The sequence below is a fragment of the Stigmatopora nigra genome, chromosome 4 (genome assembly GCF_051989575.1).
Source record: "Stigmatopora nigra isolate UIUO_SnigA chromosome 4, RoL_Snig_1.1, whole genome shotgun sequence".
In the NCBI taxonomy this organism is placed as follows: Eukaryota; Metazoa; Chordata; class Actinopteri; order Syngnathiformes; family Syngnathidae; genus Stigmatopora; species Stigmatopora nigra.
In genome coordinates, this window is record NC_135511.1 from 10,760,322 (window position 1) to 10,781,512 (window position 21,191).

The 21,191-nt window shown below is 38.2% G+C and overlaps 1 protein-coding gene across 3 annotated transcripts; it reads left to right on the forward strand.

Annotated features, from left to right (window-relative positions):
* Positions 1-11,541: 11,541 nt before the first annotated feature.
* Positions 11,542-20,748, forward strand: LOC144195917 (urea transporter 2-like). Of its 3 annotated transcripts, XM_077715796.1 has the most exons (10): positions 11,546-11,672; positions 14,420-14,517; positions 16,305-16,476; positions 17,371-17,560; positions 17,919-18,047; positions 18,331-18,523; positions 18,690-18,837; positions 19,176-19,310; positions 19,402-19,451; positions 19,537-20,748. In XM_077715796.1, exons 1-10 carry the CDS (start codon positions 11,594-11,596, stop codon positions 19,921-19,923), a joined length of 1,581 nt encoding a protein of 526 aa, XP_077571922.1. In that variant the 5' UTR covers positions 11,546-11,593; the 3' UTR covers positions 19,924-20,748. The 3 variants fall into 3 exon arrangements, with proteins under 3 accessions (XP_077571923.1, XP_077571922.1, XP_077571924.1); XM_077715797.1 differs by lacking the exon at positions 14,420-14,517 and having other exon boundaries at positions 11,542-11,672; XM_077715798.1 differs by lacking the exons at positions 11,546-11,672; positions 14,420-14,517 and adding an exon at positions 15,659-15,798.
* The last annotated feature ends 443 nt before the right edge of the window (positions 20,749-21,191 follow it).

The following is a 21,191-nucleotide window of genomic DNA, read 5'->3' on the forward strand; positions in this document are numbered from 1 at the left end:
GAAGTGAGCAACAACAGCCAGTGTTTGTGAGTATTTTTTCTCATTTGTTTCAAAACAAGGTGACGTTCACCTCATAAGCCCCTACACACCAACTGCATAATGATGAGATGCTTGACAATATCACCGAAAAGGTGATCCTGAATTAAGGATCCACAGCTGGACAGTTTTAAATTAAAGAAAGGACATTCCGCTTGTTCATGGCCAATATATTTTGACTGGAAAGGTTGGTAGCAAATGATTGTTGTCAACCTTCCCAGCTCAAACGGATTGGACAACTAGCGGCCCCAGTGGCACTGCAACAAGAGGATTCCCAGTAAGAACTGTAGCTATTTTTGGTATTTAAAAAAAACAAACTTAAACCTAAAGAATTGACCTGAAGGGCCACATAGATCGACATAATATTTTTGGTCATGTATACGAGTGTGACCCTAAATGTGAAACCACAGAAGTCCAGACAGACTTGTCGTGTATCTTGTACCATAAACTCAATTTAACATGCTATTTTGTGCATGGCCTAAGGGCATGGCTCACTTACCAAGCTCGGATATCGCAGTCCCTTATGCACTAAGGCCTTAAGGCAGGGGTGGCCAAGTCCGGTCTTCGAGAGCCCCTATCCAGTCTGTTTTCCATGTTTCCCTCCACCAACATACCTGAATCAAACAATCTGGATCGGTATGAAGCTTCTGGAAAGCTTGTTGATGAGTTTATCATTTGATTCAGGTGTGGTATGGGAGGAAAATATCGAAAGCAGACTGGACTTTGCCACCCCTGCCTTAAGGTGCATCACATAAAGTATTATCTGCTGTATTTTTGCATGTTTTAAAGCAGCTATCAAAATAATGTGCGAAATGTTCCTGCATGATTGAACTTATCTGCGCCAGTGACAGTCATGGACATTCAATCCATTCTAACAGGGAGTGAACATTGATGTCAGAATGCAAAGTGAGGGTCACAGCTGCAACAATAGACAGCGCCATACATTTACTTCAGGTAATGATGCGGTTCAGGCCAACTAAGCAAGACGCTGCCGTGTCACTGTGCAGGAGCTCCATTCATCTCTGTTGCTTGTTCTTCTAAAGATGGATAGAGCCTAAGCAGCCCCCCCCCCCTCCCCCAACCCTACCCAATCCCCCTTTCTCCTCCCTCTGCACACCTCTACCAGTGTTTGAAGACACCACCTGGTGGACATGCATGTTAGCCCATCTCTGTTTTTTTTATCATCAGGCCACTTTTTTTCCCTTGATATAGTGCTATAGGGGCAGTGAACTCATATAAAAAAGGGGGGAAGCAGTTTGGCAGTTTGTAAACAAGTTGATAAAAGAGCCTCCAAGACTTTTATTGGTCCTCCCAGTTGGACATTACTGGCAAACTAAAACAAACTGAATATAAACAACTACTAAGATTTGCCTCAGAGTACACTATGGTAAGCACAAGCAAATAGGAAACACCTTAAAGATGTTAACAATTAGCATTTGTGTTGCAGTGTCAACTTTTAAGCCGCATATTGTTGTCCTAGTAGTGGTTAGTACTTGGGTGGGTAAACTATTCGTCAAAGGGCCGCAGTGGGTGTGGGTTTTCATTCCAACCCATAGAGAGGCCACCTTTTCACCAATCTGCCAAACCTGCCTCTAACATCTCTGAACAATCAAGTTTCCAGAGATTTACGAGCAGTATAAATAGAATACTTGTGGAAAGTGAGCGTTAATTAATTTTTTTTAACAATTGTGACCACTATGCAGAGATCTATGAGGCAGTTAATGATTCCGCTGCTGTGTGTTGTCAGTGTGTTGCCCACAGTAAAACCAGAAGAACTCTGTTATTCTTTTTGATGAGAAGACCGCAGTCTCTTTAGTCTTCACCTTGCTTACATGCAGAATCTCCTCTTTTCCCATCGCTCTCTAAATCTCCTAATAAACTGTCTCTCTGTCTCTTGTAATTTAGCAGACAGGTCTATTATATGCAACACTCATATATTATTAATGCCCCCCTGTTGTGAACACACACTTCTTAGTCAATGAGATGATGTGACACACAGGGAGCCCTCTTGTGTTAAAAATGATTTCAAGTCCCAGGTTAGTTTTCATTGTCCATTTCCCCCGCATGGTTCTAACGGAGCGGGGAACTGCTACACACTTCATTACACCTCCATAAGGACAGTGATTGCATGGTGAAGCTTTGGGATGAAAACAACAAAATAAAACACAACATTCTTTCAGAACATTTTACTTCTCCTCAAACCTTTGTTAAAAATAGTTTTTTTTTTTAAAGGTGCTGATTCATATTCCTTATACATTTGGTAATGGCGATAAAGGCAAGTGGTTAAACAAGTGTAAATAAGGACTTTGACTATGATCGAGCTCTGAAACATGATTTTTCAATGTCAGCCATTGACAGTTAAATACTTAAATAGCATATTATTTTATTTAATGGATTGGGAGCAAGAGAAATTAATTCAAATTTATAATTCACTAAATGATGACAAGTTACCAAATTTTGTTGGCCAGAATGCTGCATTTATTGTTTAAAAATGTAACTGGGACTCACTTTGATGTGACTTATCTCAAGTAGAAAACCCACTGTGGTGAAAAACATTTACCAAACACTTCTTCCTCGTTTCAAACCTCTCATTTCATTAATTCATGATCTTCTTTAAATCTTTATGATGAATGCCTAATAGAGGGGTTATGATTAATACATTTATTTCCTAAGGGTAAGAATAATGAGCCCAAATTGGAGCTGTCTTATGAAGGTACGATTAGGAATCTGCATCTGCCTAAGAAGAACATTTGGTTTTGTTACTTTTTGCACACAAAAAAAATCACATTTCTTGGGTACAAAAAGAACATTTGTTAAATCCTCTGCTCTTATTTGTTTACTTGTATTGCATGATTCCTTCTATCCCTACAAGCTACATTACATAACTCTAATAAAATGTTCCTTTACCCATGCTTTTCTGACCCAAAAAGCAGTTTGAAACGGATTCAAACGTGACCATGACAATAATTTGTTGATTTTCTCTTTCAATGAGTTGATTTGGAACACATTCCGCTTTTATTGCACTCTTTGTCGCACGCAGACTTTCTTTCCTTTGGTTCATTTCCTTTCTTGTCAGTTTATGCATGTGCATTCTGTAAGTAGGTACAGTGTGTGTGTGCTCTAGTGCGTGCGTCTCCTGGGTCTAAGCGCAGTATTATTGTAAACATATCATTTGATGGTTAGAGTGGTCCAGATTGTTGGCCAACTGCCTCTCTTTCATTTGGAACATGGTTGCCAACATCTGGACTGTGTCAACACTAGCTGTCGAGAGAGAGAAAGAGGGAGAGAGAGAGAAAGAGCGAGAGAGAGAGAGAAAGATCACAATATGTGCTACCCCCAAGCCTTCCTGGGCCCACAACTGTCAGCAATTCAATGGGTAACAGATTTGCTCAGATCAATCACAGGTATGGTGTAAACAATTGAAGCCTTCTTAAATCCTAAAAAAAAAAATCACAGCAGGTTATTGCCATTCATTTTCTGGACAGATTTTACACAGAGTTAGTACATTTGTGTGTAACATGAAAATATGAGTATTTCAATGTATTTTCTTTTTTGGTTTGGTAGTGTGACGTTGTTTTCTTTTTTCCAATGTGTCTTTTATCCTGGTTTTTGGCATTCCTGTGCTTACTCACAAAGCCTAACCATTCGTTGATGAGATTACCCCTAATTTTCAGGGCTCCTGCTGGTTTGCACAGGGAAAACTATAGTCATACAGTTTAAGCTTTAGCTGTATGTAATGGTGTCTTAAGACAAAGGACACACAGTATACTGCGTTTTTATCTCATTGGCTGGAATTGACAGCAATAGACATCTAATCCATTTTGACTGGGGGCATTCATTGTGATCGATCATTGCCTTCTCCCGTTTCAAATGTATTGTATGGTATGTCAATCGCTGTGGTAACCAATGGCATAATTTATTTGAAATGTTGTATTTCTGTTGTTGTGATTATTTCACTAAAAGGGCAAACAAGATGATTCCAATTAGATCCCAATTGAATTTTGTCACAATCTAAATATTTGCAATGTTTCTTTTATGTAACCGTATATTCATTACTTCATTTAGTCTTTATGGAAGTTAGTAGAATGATGCACATTTTTTTTTGGATGTGAGAGAATACCCTGCTGCAAGAATGCATGCAAGCACAGTGGGGAAAGGAACACTACACACAGGTTAGCCATAGCCAGAATTTGAACCATTTCCATTTTGCCCTTTCCTTATAGGGAGTAAGTGATTATTTTTTAACAAGAAAGGCAGGTGGTTTCCATGGTAAGATGTTCAAAAAAAAAAAACAGTTTGTCAGTGCCAAGCGGAATTTAAATCTGATCTCATTTACTTCTTCAAAATGGAAGCAGATGCATTGGAGTGCGCGTGTATGTGTCCATGTGTGTGTGAGTGTGTGTGTGCAGGTCTGAATGTAAAGGAAAAAGTATCCAACAAGTCAAATGATTTAACGTTCACCTCATCTTGCATTTTATCCCTTGCTTGCTGTGATTTTGTCGCCAGTGGAGCGTCTGATCCAATCTGACTGAGCTCAACATATTTTGGTTTAGTAGACGCTCATGTTATGGCTGAGCTCTGTGGAAGGCTGGACTGAGTTGTGTTTGTGTTGGCTGGGAGAGGGATGGAGTCTGCTCACCTACCGGGGGCCCAATATCTCCATAGGGGGTCCATCTAATCCGTAGCTCCAGCTGACAGTTTAATCGCCATTTCACTGCTCTGATGGGCACAGGTATTAGGACACTTGGCCATGACATTGACCAGACGTGAGAATAGAGGAAAATGTGACATTTTTCCAACCTTGCCTGCCTGTTTGTTGTACATACATATGGAAGAATATTTACAAAGTGAAGGTTAATGACAAGATAAGTGCATACATACAGACCTAACATTTAAGCACCTAACTTCACGCAAACAAACATTTGTGTTGCTATGGTGATCGTTGGATCGTTTTCTTGGGCATTACAGGAGAAATAATTTTGTTTAATCAACCAAAATAAAATGTCATTTTGCTATGTATACTTATGGGGAAAATTGTAAATACATTTCCAGAAGGTCACCCAATATTTTGATCATATGTTAGCCAATGTTCACATTTATTACCATTGATGACGATTGACGTGCATTTGATTCATTACTAGTACTTCCAGTTCCAATGGATTTGGCAGCTATGGCAGCCAATGGCGGTGAATGGGTAATGCAACTCGTGTACAGTATTGACATTGGACTTATTAAAGAAACCAGTAAGTCACGCTAACTTAAGATATTTAGTTGCCAAATGTCCTCCATCGCAGGAAATGTCCCATTGAGATGAAAACGTCTTTTCCGATGGGGGTCCTGGCCAAGAGGCAGCATAGACTTACACTTATTTTGTCAAGTTAATACAGTAAACTATAAATTTTGAATTCTAACTACTTATTCGAGGGACACTTAACATACAATTTTGAACTCAGAGCACTTCATTGAAGTCAAATCTTGAGTTTTAGCCAATTGACTTTTTTTTTTAGCTTGCAAGAAAAGCTGACTTGTCATTTTGATTGCAGTTTTTCTCAAGTCAATACTGTGTAAACTATAGGCAAACTATTCCACAAAGGGGCGCAGTGGGTGCAGGTTTTCATTCCAACCTATCAAGAGGACACCCTTTCAGCAATCTGGTGTCCTACAAGTGCAATCAGTGGATTGCAGTCAGGTGCTCCTTGTTTTCTGCAGAAATCTCATTGGTCAAAGTGTCTGTGCTGGATCGGTTGGAACCAAATCCTGCACCCACAGCGGCCCCTGAGGACTGGTTTGGCCACCCCTGCTGTAAGCAAAAACTATTTTGTAGTTAACCAAATTGACGTAACACCTTTAATTGAATTGGTACATTCCTCAAGGACACAATCCCAAACTCAGGGCCTGATTAGGAGTCATTGCAAGCAGAAGGTAAAGATCACTCATTAATTAAGAGAGCAACTGACATAGATTTAAGTCTAATGATGACAGTGCACTCGTACAATGTTAATTTAGCGTGCCACGCTCAGGGGGGTGGGATTTGGCCCCTCTCCCACTGGGAGCAAAGCGCAGCAGGAAAAAGGATACAGTCACTTCAAGTGAGCGTCTGAGGGCTTGAATGTCATTACACGTGGGTCTTTTATATGGCCATAGCGCGCCTCCACTGTACTACATTGTTTGAGTTGATTTTGCCGAGCATTGATCCAGGGGCTTAGGAGAGGGAAGAGTAAGCCCTGTGAAGGAGGCTCGCCTTTAGACTGAATGAAGCGGGAAGCCTTTGCGGAAGCGTGCACTAAAGGCTGTATTGAAATGTCACAGATAATCATTGGCTCACGTGTGAAGATGGCACTCCCGAGGCCTCCATGGGCCATCTGCCTCCCAGCAAAAATGGTGTTTGTCTATAGCACAGGGGCCCGCAGGGGATTTTTTTTTGGATGCCGCCACCTCAAGCTTCATGTGATCCCTGTTTTTCTTTTTTGTCTTGACTTCTTGGTCCCTAATGACATTATTCTCTGGTCACGGTCACATGGAAAACAGATGAGCCCGAGTCATAAAAGAGATGGGGGGGGTTTTGGGGACAATTTGGAGAAAGGAATCAAAAATATGGGCGCCGCCAATGTTTTGACTTAGTAGACAAAGCCTCAAGGCCAGAAAGAAAATGAGAGAGCGAGAGCAGGAAACAGCGAGAATGTCAAACATCAGTCGGTTTTGCTGACACGTGACATGGATTAAGCATCTCCAGTCTTGTTGGAGATGTTAAGGAATTATCATTCTGCCTGGGAATGGCCTACAGTGGAACTCCAGGTATTTCAATTAGTGAGACCTTAGAAAGTTATATCTGACAAATTGGGAAACAAATCAAATGATACCATTTGTTAACTGGGTGGCACGGTGTGGGTGTGGTTAGTATAGGGGTAGACTTGGTATTGTTAAAAAGACTCTTTTTAGCAGTGGTCAATAATACAAGGTCATGTTTAGGGTTGACGTAACACCAAAAATAAGGTAGTTGTCGGCAATGACAATTTTCTTTTTTTTAAATCTTAATCATTTTAGCATACAAATTTAACTTGTTTACCCTGCAATTGGCTGTTGACCAGTTCAAGGTTTATACTGGTAGTAAGCTTGTAGGCTTGAGCCTGCATATGACCCAAGAGAGCAGTATAACCTAAAAGGATAGCTATAAAATACAAATGGCCCGGTAATAGGTAAAGATGTAACTATAGACTTATTATTAACTAATCAATTAATTATTTAAAAGAAAATCATGGACTGTTTCTAAGTGGAGTGTCTTTAATGGTGGTCGTAAAAATGAACTGTATTATGGTGAAGACTGAACACTACACTAGAAACTGACTAGAAATATATATATATATATATATATATATATATATATATATATATATATATATATATATATATATATATATATATATATATATATATATATATATATATATATATATATATATATATATATATATATATATATATATATATATATATATATATATATATATATATATATATATATATATATATATATATATATATATATATATATATATATATATATATATATATATATATATATATATATATATATATATATATATATATATATATATATATATATATATATATATATATATATATATATATATATATATATATATATATATATATATATATATATATATATATATATATATATATATATATATATATATATATATATATATATATATATATATATATATATATATATATATATATAAATATATAAATATATAAATATATATATATATATATATATATATATATATATATATATATATATATATATATATATTTATATATTTATATATATATATATATATATATATATTTATATATATTTATATATATATATATATATATATATATATATATATATATATATATATATATATATATATATATATATATATATATATATATATATATATATATATATATATATATATATATATATATATATATATATATATATATATATATATATATATATATATATATATATATATATATATATATATATATATATATATATATATATATATATATATATATATATATATATATATATATATATATATATATATATATATATATATATATATATATATATATATATATATATATATATATATATATATATATATATATATATATATATATATATATATATATATATATATATATATATATATATATATATATATATATATATATATATATATGCCCTTTTTTGAGTTAACGTGAAACTGTTGCTGTAAAGAGAAAGTGGACTTATGTCTTGAAATTTAGGCAATTCTTAATCCTTGTATTTTATTACGTACTGTATGTATAAGTGATCTATTCAGTGATGTGATATAACCTCAGTGACACATCCAGTATTCCTACCATTTATATCCATGTTTTATTTGTTGTCAGTGTTTGTATGCCGTAAAATTTCCAACGCCAGCATTAATCTGTCATGTGCTACGCAGCCTGCAACTCATCTCAGAGTAATTTACACCGATTTTGACTATTTAATGTTCGTGTCAGCCTGCACGACGGCACTGTGGTTATGTTTCACCGTGGGTGAGCAGTTTATTTTCGAGCAGACTTTAGGAAACCTGCTAATTTACTATCTTCCAAACAGATGTCAGATTCACACAAGCATGCATCGTCCGCTGCACCCCGAGAGTTTGCCAATGAGACCCAGGCAATTTTGCACTTCTGAAAGTTTGAATATTACATTTTTATGTGCGCATCATCAGAAGGAGAAGTTGAACCGTGAAGCAATTTCTTATTCCGAATATCTGGCTAAGGGATGAAAGGGAAACTGGAACCAATCCAAAGTGATACGCTGGACTGGTAGCCAGTGAATCATCGGCCTGACACTCTGACACAGACAACCATTCCTTCATCACCACCTCCAGGCAATCCTAAATCTTCATCCAATTATACAATATATCAAACGGCTACTCCAACTACTTTGACTGTAATCTGGTCCAATGCAAAACCAAACTGCAAGTATTTTGCTTTTACTAACATAATATATACTTTTAAAATGATACCATCAGAGATATATTTTATTTATTACTACTGACATTATGAGTAGCAGTGTAGAGCTACTTTTCATAACTGGCCTCATAACACAAATTTGTACAGTGATCATAACGTCGAGTAATATCATTTGCGGTTTTAATAGTCACAACTAGCTAATCATGTTGCTATCCTCCTGACAATTAGGACTTTAAATTTCTCCTCTGCGGACTTTCAAAACAGAATATAGCCACCACCCTCAATTAATGACATCATTTTGTTTTCTACAAAGAACGTGAGAGTTTTACATGATACAAAAGGTGACGGAATGGAGCTTTGGGACGTTTTATCCTCTCATTAAGGAAAATGGCATCTGGCAGTGTGAGCACATTTTAAGGGAAGAGGGAAATTAAGGATGCAATCCTTTTTATTCAGAATATATCCTGATCTCTATTGTAATGGATACATGATAGAAAAGATACTATTTATTATTTTGAAGATTCTTGGCAAGGCAAAGCTTCCCCACATGTAACGTATGTTTATTCCTTCTCCGCATGTGATCCGGACACTCCTTTGATTTCGTCCCTAACATTTCCGGTTGCATCAAAAATGCAGGTTTTTCGAGCCCAAAAATGAGAAAGCAGTTGTGCTGCAGCCTGTCTTAGTGGATCACAGAGAGGTGGGCTGCATGCCCCGGACTGGTCAGTCACCAACTAATTGCAGGGTGCATGCACAGAAACAAATCACACTTCTAGTCATACCTACATTCCTGAACCTGAGAAAAATGTTTTAGGAGGAGGCCTGAGGAAGAAAAGTCAAGGCTGGCAGAACAAAACCAATAATGAAATTCTGAACCTCTGAACCGCCAGGCAGATGTGCAAACGTTCATCCATCACGCATAAAGTGAAACATTCTACTCTAAAATTCCCGCATTGTTTTGGTCAAATCGTGACAGTGAACTGTTACAACATGAGTAGACAGTTTAACATATTACCATTTAATTTGAAAACTACATTACATTTTGTACGAAACTTCCCATCAATGTTCTCAAGCAGCCAAATGGGTTTTCTCCAGCAAGTGAAGCCAAGATTCAAGTTTGAACACATACTGGATATTTTGGACTCCCAAAAGTTGTCTGATGGTCCTATACTGACGTAAAGTCGCTGCGAGTGTGTATGCGTGCGCATGAGTGTAGATGTGCGTGGCCTTGGACCAGTGCCACGCAGCTGGAAGCTATCATCCAACCACTTTCTGTCGTCTTCTCTTCCGCCTTCTCCTTTTCTTCATCTCTTCTGTCTGCTCTCAATTTCTCAGATTTTCATTCCCCACTTTTCTGTGTGAGCTAAGACTTGACTTCAGCGCACTCGTCCTTGTTGGACCGCCATTGATGTCGTCTTCCTGGGCATTTGCAGTTCAAAGATGGCTATTCCGCCCGGACGGTTCAAATTAACCAACATTCAGTTACAATGTACGTTTGTTTACCTTACCTCTGAGGTTCTCCTCATCTTCTTTGACATCATGAATGATGAATGGCAAGAGGCTCAACATTGATTATGTAATGTACAATGAGTGAGAATGTCACCAGAAAATGGGAGGAGTGAGATCTTACCCATCAACAAGTGAAAAGTGTGATTAGGATCAAGCAAGACTGTGAACAAGCCAGCTTTTGTCCTTGAGCACCTAAGCACATACATCCATAACCGGCTAAGAATTGTGGGTTGGAGTCTGAAGGAAGTGCAGTTAATTGGAAGTTAAAGATGAGAAACTGAATCCAGCCGGTAATTCGAGGAAAGTGAAATTCTTCCCCTGCAGTCTTGCCAATTCAGTTCCCTTTGCCAATCCATCAGTTTGCAAGATTAATAGTAGAACAGAATGTACAAACACTCATTTTATGAACACCGGAAGAGTTGGCTGCTGCAAAAATGGGAAGTTTAATGTGTGTTGTTTCATTTGCTTTCCTGCCTGGTTCTTAGTTTTCATGATTATGTTTAGCAACCAATGTAAACATACATTTGATTAGTGGTTAAGTACAGTAACCGTTTTGACAAAATGTTCACATTAAATTATTAATAAAGAAGACATTTACCTACAGGGAACAAATAGTTTCTGGTTTTCTTTGTTTCTTGGCCCACATGTTAACATTGTGAGAATTAATTATATGAAAAATCTGTTGATAGCAATGAAAATATCTTTTAAATAGAACATTCAGGGGACATGCATCAAGGTGGAGATGATGACAATCAATAGGCTGACACATTGAGACAAACTGAAATTCACTTTATATTGACTTTTATGTGTTAGGGATTGGTTTTGTTGTGTATTTTTTTTTGTGACCTGTCCCTGTGATTTCCCATTGAGTTCACCTGTCGCCCCGCCCCCACAACCCTCAACGTGTATCTCCTGCTTGCTGCCTCCCATATCCACCCAAGTGTTTGTGATTGTCTCGTCAACCCATGTCTGTCTATGTAAACCCTGTGTGTATGTCAGTCTTTGTCGGATGGTCTTGTGTACCCACGTGTTTCCATGTACTCACGCCATGCCCTGTTCTCTTTGCTTCTCCACACTCTCCTTGTCAGGTTTGATTTTATTATTTGATTTTGAAGTCTTTGTTATTTCTTGAGGATCTAGCCACCATCATTAAAGTGAGTGCACTCTCACTCCCTGTCTTTGCCTGCTAACCTACATTTGGGTCCTACTACGCTTCAGGATCTGCAAAACCTGACTTTATGAGGGCAAACAACTCTAACTTTCTCTGTTATCTGGTCTTTAGTAAAGAAAGAGCTGGAATACCGTAAAAATCATATTGCTCATACAGACCCATAACTTAGTGTGTTGTTGGTGTTTTTTGGAGTGCCTAATGAATTCATAACGTATTGAATGTTCTCTACACTAAAAAACATAGGATTATTGAGATTAAATGTGTTTAAATTGAGGCATGCATGGGTTTTTTTTAAACCTGAAATTGGTTTTATATTTTGCCTCCAGGGCAAACTGGTCACCAGGCCACTAAGTAGAGCTTTACTGTCCTCTGTGGTTGCACTGCAGACTTGCACTTGTGATCATCCAAAAGGCCATGGCCATAATGATAAGAATTATTATTACATTAGCAAAAAATCATTTTGAAAATAGCACATTCAGTTCTGAACCCGTGTTCACACAAGTGAAGATCATTTGGATCACTTTGCATTTTAATCTTGGTACTGCAACCAAGGAAATTTTCCAAATTCAGGATGCTATAAACCCCAATCCAATCCCAATTTAACATGTTTTGCAGGGGCTGGGAACCTTTTGACTAACAGCCATAAACAATTCATATTTTCAAATGCAATTCCTTGAAAGCCACACTCGGATTTTTTAGACAATGAGAAAAACAACCATTCAGAGCTAGGGGTAATTTAGTTTTCAATTATACTAAGCATGTTTTGGTGATGTGGGAGTAAACTGGAGTACCCAGTGAAAACCCACACAAGCCCAAGTGAGTCCATGCAAACAATCCAGAGGAAGGTCTGGACCTGGGATCAAACCCTCAAGCTAAGATGAGTGAGGCTGGCACCATTTACACCCATGAAAAGAGCCACATATGGCTCCCGAGCCATAAGTGCTGACTTAATGTGTTTACTGGAAAAAGACAGATCAAGCTAGGAAACCCAATTGACATGAGATTACCAATGTTCCAAAAGACAAAGAAACGCTTGAGAATGTCTGAATGTGATCTGAATTACAGGCTCCTAAAAGGGGGCACAAATAGTAACAAGTTGCACACAAACACACACACACACAGATGGAGATGTGATGTGGCCAGGCCGGGCGTCTAGCCAGATGCTCGGAGAGAAGGAAACTTACATTCTTGTGATGAGGAGTCATCTAGTATCAGGTTCCATAGGCGCTCATGAGAGCGCCCCTATCCCCATCCCTCTCCCCCCCTACACACCACACATATTTGCGGCCCCTTCAAAGTGTGTGCTGTCTGAATGAAAACACCAGTGCCTCCAGTTCACTAATCTTGTCAGATCTCTTTGCGGAGTGTCTGTTATTTGTGCCACGTTGTCAGACTGGTTTTATTTGCCTCTATGAGAAAGAACCCATAGGAATGTTGGGTCTAGTCAGGGTCTCAGCCAGGTAAAACAGACGGGAGAGGAAAATAAATTTGACACTTCCTTATTTTTTTCACCAGATGTCAGCATCAGCTTGACAGTGTTGCCGCAGCAAGAGACGCAAGGTGTGTAGGGCCCCCCAGTGGTTAAAGAGCATCAAAACACAACTTTTTATTTTAATAATAGATAATAACTATAACAGATGGTAATAATAATAGATGGGATGCATCAGCCTCACTGTTCTGAAGTTGAGGGCAAGATCCCAGGTCGGTACGCACTGTGTGGAATTTGCATGTTCTTCCCGGGCTTGCTTGTTTTTTTTCTCCGGGTACACCGGTTTCCTCCCGTATTCCCAAAACATGCTAGTTGACACTCTAAATTGCCATTAGCTGTGAATGGTTGTTTGTCTCATTGTGCTCGACGATTTGCTTGCCACTAATTCAGGGTGTTGCACGGCTGGTGCCCATCGTTGGCTGGGATAAGCCCCAGCACCCCTTGACCCTTGTGAGGATGAGTAGTTCAGAAAATGAATGAATAATAAATCAAAAATAAACTAAGAAGGAAGCAAGTTGACAATTAACAGAGATTCCGCTTAGTTTCCTCTTTAATTTCTATTTTATTGTCTCTTTCACGTTTAGAAATTGAAATTAGTGGAATTGCAGAACTACGGAAGTACGTTCAATTACTTTAGTTAAGTGTATTATTTAGTCGATATAGACGTTTCTGTGATTTATTTTCTAAAATGAATTGACTATTCAAAACTATAATATAGTGGCATCTCCAGTGATTAGTAACTACACCATTTTTTAAATAAAATAATTGGTTATCTAGTTGGATATTATCAGTATATCAGATATTTTCAGTTTTTGTCACCGCAAGGAGTTGCAGTGACGGTGCAGTTCACAATGATGATGCACATGGTTATGAAACATCCTGAATTATATTTGCCACCATGATAACACGTGCCAACTGATGGTGTAGTGGTTCACTCGCCCGACTTCGATGCCGTATGATTATGCGTGCAAATGGTCACCTGTCTCTCTGCATGCCCTGCGGCCGACTGGTTACCAGTTTAGGGTGTGCCTTTCTCCCAAAGTCGGTTGGGATAGGCTCTGGCATCACCCAAAATGCCAACTGGCATGTGTGGTATGGAAGATAAATGAATAAGACGACGATTATATAACCATTGAAGACAATGCAAATATTAATGTTCTTGGGTTTGATTCCAGGTCAGTCCTCACTGTGTGGAGTTTGCATGTTCTCCTCGGGCTTGCATAGGTTTTCTCTGGGTCCCCCGGTTTATTCGCACATCCCAAAAAGATTCAAGGTAGGCTGGTTGAACACTCTAAATTGCCCCTAGCTGTGAATGGTCAGAATGTCACCCGCCTGGTGCCTGAAGTCCGCTGGGATAACCACAGTCTAACTCAATATATGCTAATGTAGTTGGAATTACAATACGCTATCGGGTTTATATTGAATTTGACATTGGTGAGTGATTCATTTTTGCTTTTCATCATTCATTTATGGTGAGCTCTTATCTATCTATCTCAACTGGATGTATCGGTCACTAATTGCATTGGACAAACAGTGCAAGCAAGCGGCCTTTTATACCAATGACTGCATCTTCGAATGACCTTGAAGCAACTTTTAGGAAATTCAGAGGAAGGCGGAGTAGCTGTAGAAAACACACTCAAGCATGGAGAGAATATGCAAATTTGTGCAAGGTTGTGACCTGAAATGTCAGAACTGTGAGGCAAAATTGCTCACCCCCAGGCTGAGTACTGCAAGCCCTACTCCACATAACTAAATACATTTGTCAATCAAAGCTGAATGTTGTTTTCATTTTCATTGAGTTGGTTCGTGTGATTGCTTTGAGGGAAGAATGTGATGGGAGAAGTCTAGAAGTGTGTACATTATTTGAAGTTGATCATTGTAGCATGTGTCAATGAAATGAAATCAATGTGCCCACACTTGATCTTACAATTACAAGGATGGGAAGAACGCCTGGCAATTAAATGAAAGAAATGTACCGACACTTGATCTTATTAGTATTTTACGTGACGTGTGAGACGACAAAGCTACTAATTGAACATAAGTTAATGCAAATGTTTACTTTGTGCCAGTTGTATTTGAGATTGGCTTTCTCTTTGCATTGAGCCACAGCCTATAGCTATATAGTATCAACCTTGATACAGTACATCATCGAGAGTAAAGACCAGATAACTAACTCAACTAGATATAGATTTTACAGAGACTAAGAAGGAATTCTTCACCCCTATACTCATATCATTTTCTGAACCGCTTTATCCTGGCCAACCAATCAAAATAAGTTGCATAAAATACAGAGAAGACAAATAAATAAATTAAATAGATGCATTCTTGCGATTAGATAAACACACCGAGGAAATTTGGGTGTGGCATAATGGGCAAAGGATAGGATGAGCTGAGAAAATGAAAGAGTGGATGAAGGGAAACCTTTGGAGGGGCAGAATGTAGGAGTTGCTTAGTGGTACGAGCCTTTATATACCTATGGTGAAACACCTTTTCTAGGAGAAGAGTCAGCAAGCTTTAAGCATTTGAACATATGCAGGGATCACATTGTACAAAGGTAGGGGAAAACTAGACATGCATTTTCCTTTATTTTAATTTTTAAAAACAGTCTCAAAGATATTATATATATACACTAAAATACATATGTATGTATTTATATATATGCATTTTTAATTTATTTTAGTATCATTTCTTTGTTGTATTTTAGTTTTTTACATTACATTTTCATATACTATATTCATGTTTTGCATGAGGATAGTGAATTATATAGTGTGAAAGTCCTGTGGGTGTGAATGACAGATACCCACATGGTTTTACTTCTGTATGATTTGCAAATTGCTTATGTATTAGATCAGATACATAATTAAAGTAATGTAATCAAAGCAATAGTTGTATTATTTTGTTAACAAGTACAGGAATGTACAGTATTTGTGACCGGTTGTTATCTGAGGATTACCGAATTCTCCAAGTGTGCCGCCCACGGCCAGTTGCCTTTGTGGTGAATGTTTTGAATGGGTGATTTTTACAGTTGTAGACCAAAGCATTTTGCAATTGTGTTTGCAGGAACTGCAACCCCTGATGGCACAACTTGACCTGAAGCATGGGAATGAAAAGCAGGCGGTGGCGCCAGCACAGAAAAAAACAGCCCCGTGCCTGCAGAAGTCTAAGGCTCACCTTCTGAAGATAGTTTCCTACTTCTCTGGAGATATGCCACTTTTTGCAAAGTGGATGGAAAGTAAGTTTGACTTTATAGCTGTCATGTAAAACATACTAAATAGAAAAGACTGGATTAAACAAAAACAATACTTCACTTATTATTTGAAAGAGAGATATTAAAAAGGGAAGCAATTTTACTTTCATTCTCAGTATGTATTTCATGAACAATTTTTAATGTTATCCTGATATTGATGTTACCAGTGCTGAAATTCATGTCCATACAAAATACCTGTAAAACCAAAACTAAAATTTGATTTTAAGTATGTTATAATTACTACTTGGCTGGTGTTAGCTTGGCAATTCATTATGTTATGAAAATATTGGAAGGAAATCTCTGCCTGGCAGCATGGCCGCCAGTTCACTCTGACGCACTCTTGCGCATGCAGTCAGTTGTACTAGGCTCCAGATTACACGTAACCAAACAGATAATTACAAAAATGGAAGTTTTTTTTTTTAATATTGACACTGTGGCATCTTTTTTTTTTCTTAAAGTATGGAAACAAACTTTTGTGCAATACAACTTTTTTGATCACATCCTCACACAAACACACGTACTTGGATTTCTTTTTTTTTTAATCTTCCCTTTAAAACCAAATACAAAAAGAGAGATAAACAATCAATAGCTCCCAGTCATACTGAATAAGTGTTTCCATTATTTGTTTCATGGGCCTCTGGTTTTTGGGGGAAATTATAGACAACTAGTGTAGGTGATTCAGGGACTCAATGGAAATATTGATGGCTGAATTCAACTGATTCCATCACCAGAACAATAAGAATTTGAGGGTTACAATTTTATCAGTTGACATAAAGTCAAATGTGCATGTTTTTATTGTAGTAATTTATCAATTATTTGACCTAGAAATGACATATTTTGTATAGCGATAACATGCTATCTTGTTTGTTTGTATCGCAGAACAATTTTTCTTGCTCCAGTTGCTGGACTGGGTTCTACGTGGGGCTGCCCAGGTCATGTTTGTAAACAACCCATTGAGTGGGCTCATTATTTTTGCCGGCCTCATCCTGCAGAACTACTGGTGGGCACTCAATGGATTTGTGGGAACTCTTTTTGCTACCATTTCAGCGCTTATTCTGCAACAAAACAGGTTGGTGCATTCACTCATCTTTGATTTCAAATAAAGATGCATGTTGTTAAATGAATAAGGGTCAAAAACATAACAAGTGAAAAAAAATGCTGATAAATACAATTTCCTTTGAAAGTGACTAGTGTAAATTATAGTACACTACAGTTGGGAAATTCTAATTCATGGTGTTACAAGCAAAATAAAATGAAAAATGTGTTTGTATTACTTTGTGTTGAACTGTGCTATAGAAAAATTAATTAGTCTTTCCTTGCCGAAACTACAATGTGGCCTGTGAGAAAGATGAGGTTGATATTCTTGGTATATGCACCTAATGAAACAGTTGGCCTGTCATAACAAAAAGAAACGTGTGTATTTTCAGGGGTGCAATTGCTGCAGGACTGTATGGATATAATGGAATCTTAGTGGGCTTGTTGATGGCTGTCTTTTCCAATGCAGGAAATTGGTACTGGTGGCTCTTGCTGCCTAACATCTTCATGTCCATGATGTGGTAAGTTGTCAGATTGATATCATCACAATACTCAGGCCAGGAGCATCTAAGAAGGATGATAAAAGAGGGTGTCAGCTACGGTTTAAGGGTGGTGGTGCTTTTGCTCTCGTCGAGCTTTCAAATGTGAAGAGGAAAAAAATGTTTTAGAAAGTAATTGACTTTGTTCACAATGAGCATGCAAATTATATTGACTTGAAAGGTAGGCAGTCCTCATTCAAAGTGATTGAGTTAAGTCTAATCCTATAATTACCTTAATGAATCTGTCGGTGTTTGTTGGTTTCAGCCCAGTCGTGTCGAGTGCCTTGGCTTCCATTAACAGTCGGTGGGATTTGCCAGTGTTCACGCTGCCTTTCAACATCCTGGTCTGCCTTCACATGGTGGCCACAGGCCATTATAACCACCACTTCCCCCAAGTCCTCATTCAACCACGCACGGAGCTTCCGAATATTACCTGGGAGGAAATCGATCTTGCCAAGGTCAGAATTACACAACACAACTCATTAATCACATCTTATAAAGTCAGCAACGTCACCGAATCTCGTCGAAGCCAGAATACATAAATCAGCTCCACAGATGACAATTTTTTTTCACTATCATTGGGACCGACAAAAACTGAGTCATAACCTTGAAAAATGTCTTCAGCTTTTCATGTCGGTGCCCGTGGGGGTCGGCCAGGTCTACGGCTGTGACAACCCTTGGACAGGAGGCATCTTCATCATCTCTCTCTTCATCTCCTCCCCAATCACGTGTGCTCACGCTGTCCTCGGCTCAACCATTGGAATGCTTTCAGGTGAGTTTGGGGAGTTAATTCAGTCTGTAGTTCATCGCCCTCAATGATAACATTTGACGTGCAATTCCTTTAAAATGGGAGGATCGTTTGTGAGTGCACACATTTGAGCGCCATTGATTTCCAATCCGTAGTGAGGGTCGAGGTTGGCATTGCTGTCAGTGCCTTCCATTCAAAATGAATCGAAAGCCTCGTGCCGTCAATGGCAACCAATGAGCTGTTCAACAAAACGCATCAATCATGATGACTTATATCAAGTGCCAAATGCGCACAGTTTTGTTTGTGAGCCGTCCAAGGAAATATCATTGTTAGTAGTTATGATTTGCATATTTGTTCTGCAGGTTTGGCTTTGGCAGCTCCGTTTGGCGCCATATATTTTGGCCTGTGGGGATACAATTGCGTGCTAGCTTGCATTGCCATTGGTGGAATGTTTTACGCCCTGACCTGGCAAGTTCACCTGCTTGCTATCACTTGTGGTAAGCTGCTATTTTCTTTTTTTAATTTTTTTTTTTTTTATACAAATGCCACGAGCCACACTAATCAAGGGATTTCTTTCTTGCGCTGCAGGATTTTTCTGCGCTTACCTGGGTTCCGCTATCGCCAACATCATGTCCGCAGTACGTCTCCTGAAGCCGACCGAAATCATATTCCCATCCAAATGAAAGTGGTGCTAAATCCAAGTTTCTATCTTTTTGTCAACAGTTTGGTCTCCCGGCTTGCACGTGGCCCTTCTGTCTCTCGGCGCTTACATTTTTGCTCATCACAACAGAAACCAATAAAATCTTTAAGCTGCCCTTGGCCAAAGTCACCTATCCGGAGAAAAATCTGTGCTATTTCTTGAAGATGAAGAAGCAGGAGAAGCTGGAAAAATTAGAAGAAGAAAAGAAAAAGATAGAGGAGCAGCAAAGAGCTATTGAAGAGGGTATTCTCAATGAGAAGGAACAGTTAAGAATCAACCTGAGTGCCATGGAAGAAGCCAACCTTACACAAATAGTCACAGGACCTGAACCACAGAGCGAGCAAATGGACATTGATAGGGAACAAACGCCAGACTACCGACCAGAAGAAATGCCTGTAAATTATGTTTAAAAACAATGAGAACTTTTTTTTAGAAAAAGTGCAAATATGGAAATATTGTTTATTATTGTTGTAGCTTTTTTTTATTTGATCAAATTGACACATATAGTGTTAAAATGAACGTCATGCTTTTGTATAACAGCACATCCAGTGGGTTTGTGCCAATGTGGGCAACGTGAGTATATGATACTTATGATCCTCCATTACATTTAAAGACGTCTTTTGTAAGCATGAGAAAATGTTCCTGTCAAGTGTGTCATAATAATGATTATAACGTCGTAAAAATACTACGATAATATGTTAAATGTTTTGGAAAATTAACTACGGAAGTCACAGAAAGCCATAATTGAGCTAATTAAGGAGTGGAACCCTTTCTAATGTGCAATAATCTAAGTGTACACAGAAGATATATGGACATATAAAGTAAGTAGAAAGCTCCAAGCAAGTGCGTCACACAGCCAGTCCTGCTGAGCAAACCACACGATTTCTTCATTGAGTTACATAGTTGAAATGTTTGTTGAAAAAAAAATGATGTAATCAAATGGGGACTGAAGAGGTCAACCGTGACTGTGATGTTTTGGCACAAAGGCTATCCTCTGAGATATGAGGGTGATATGACTACTGGTCACATGCTATGAAAACATACTTCTTTGTTTGCACTAGTGATAGTGACACGGCTAACTTAGAATACCGAAACCCATGCTATCTTAAGATTGACTGTGTTAAATCGTGCCTCAGCTTCATCAGAAAAGTCAAAAATTATTTCAAAGCTCAAAAGTCTGCTTGTGGACTTCAAACAACTTTAGGTAAAGTAAAAATAAAATTTGCTCTGCTTAACTTACTTTTCCCACTTGAAGGTACCATAAAGTACTAGGTATGATCTGGGAGTGGAAAGAGACAAAACAACAAATACTACTGCATAATCCTGCAGAGTGGCGGCCCAGTGGATAAGTCATCAGTCTCCCACATCTGTGGTCCTGGGTTCAAATCCCAGTGCATGCAAATATTTTCCCATTATTTTCAGGTAAATGAATGAGACAAAAGTACAAGTACTACCATTCCCTCTCTCAGGGTGGTGGCCCAGTGGTTAAGTCATCAGTCTCCCACATCTGAGGACCTTGGTTCCATTCCCAGTGCAGGCAAAGATTTTCCCATTATTTTCAGGTCAATGAATGAGACAAAAGTACAAGTACTACCACTTTCTCTCACAGGGTGGTGGCCCAGTGGTTAAGGCATCAGTCTCCCACATCTGAGGACCTGGGTTCAAATCCCAGTGCAGG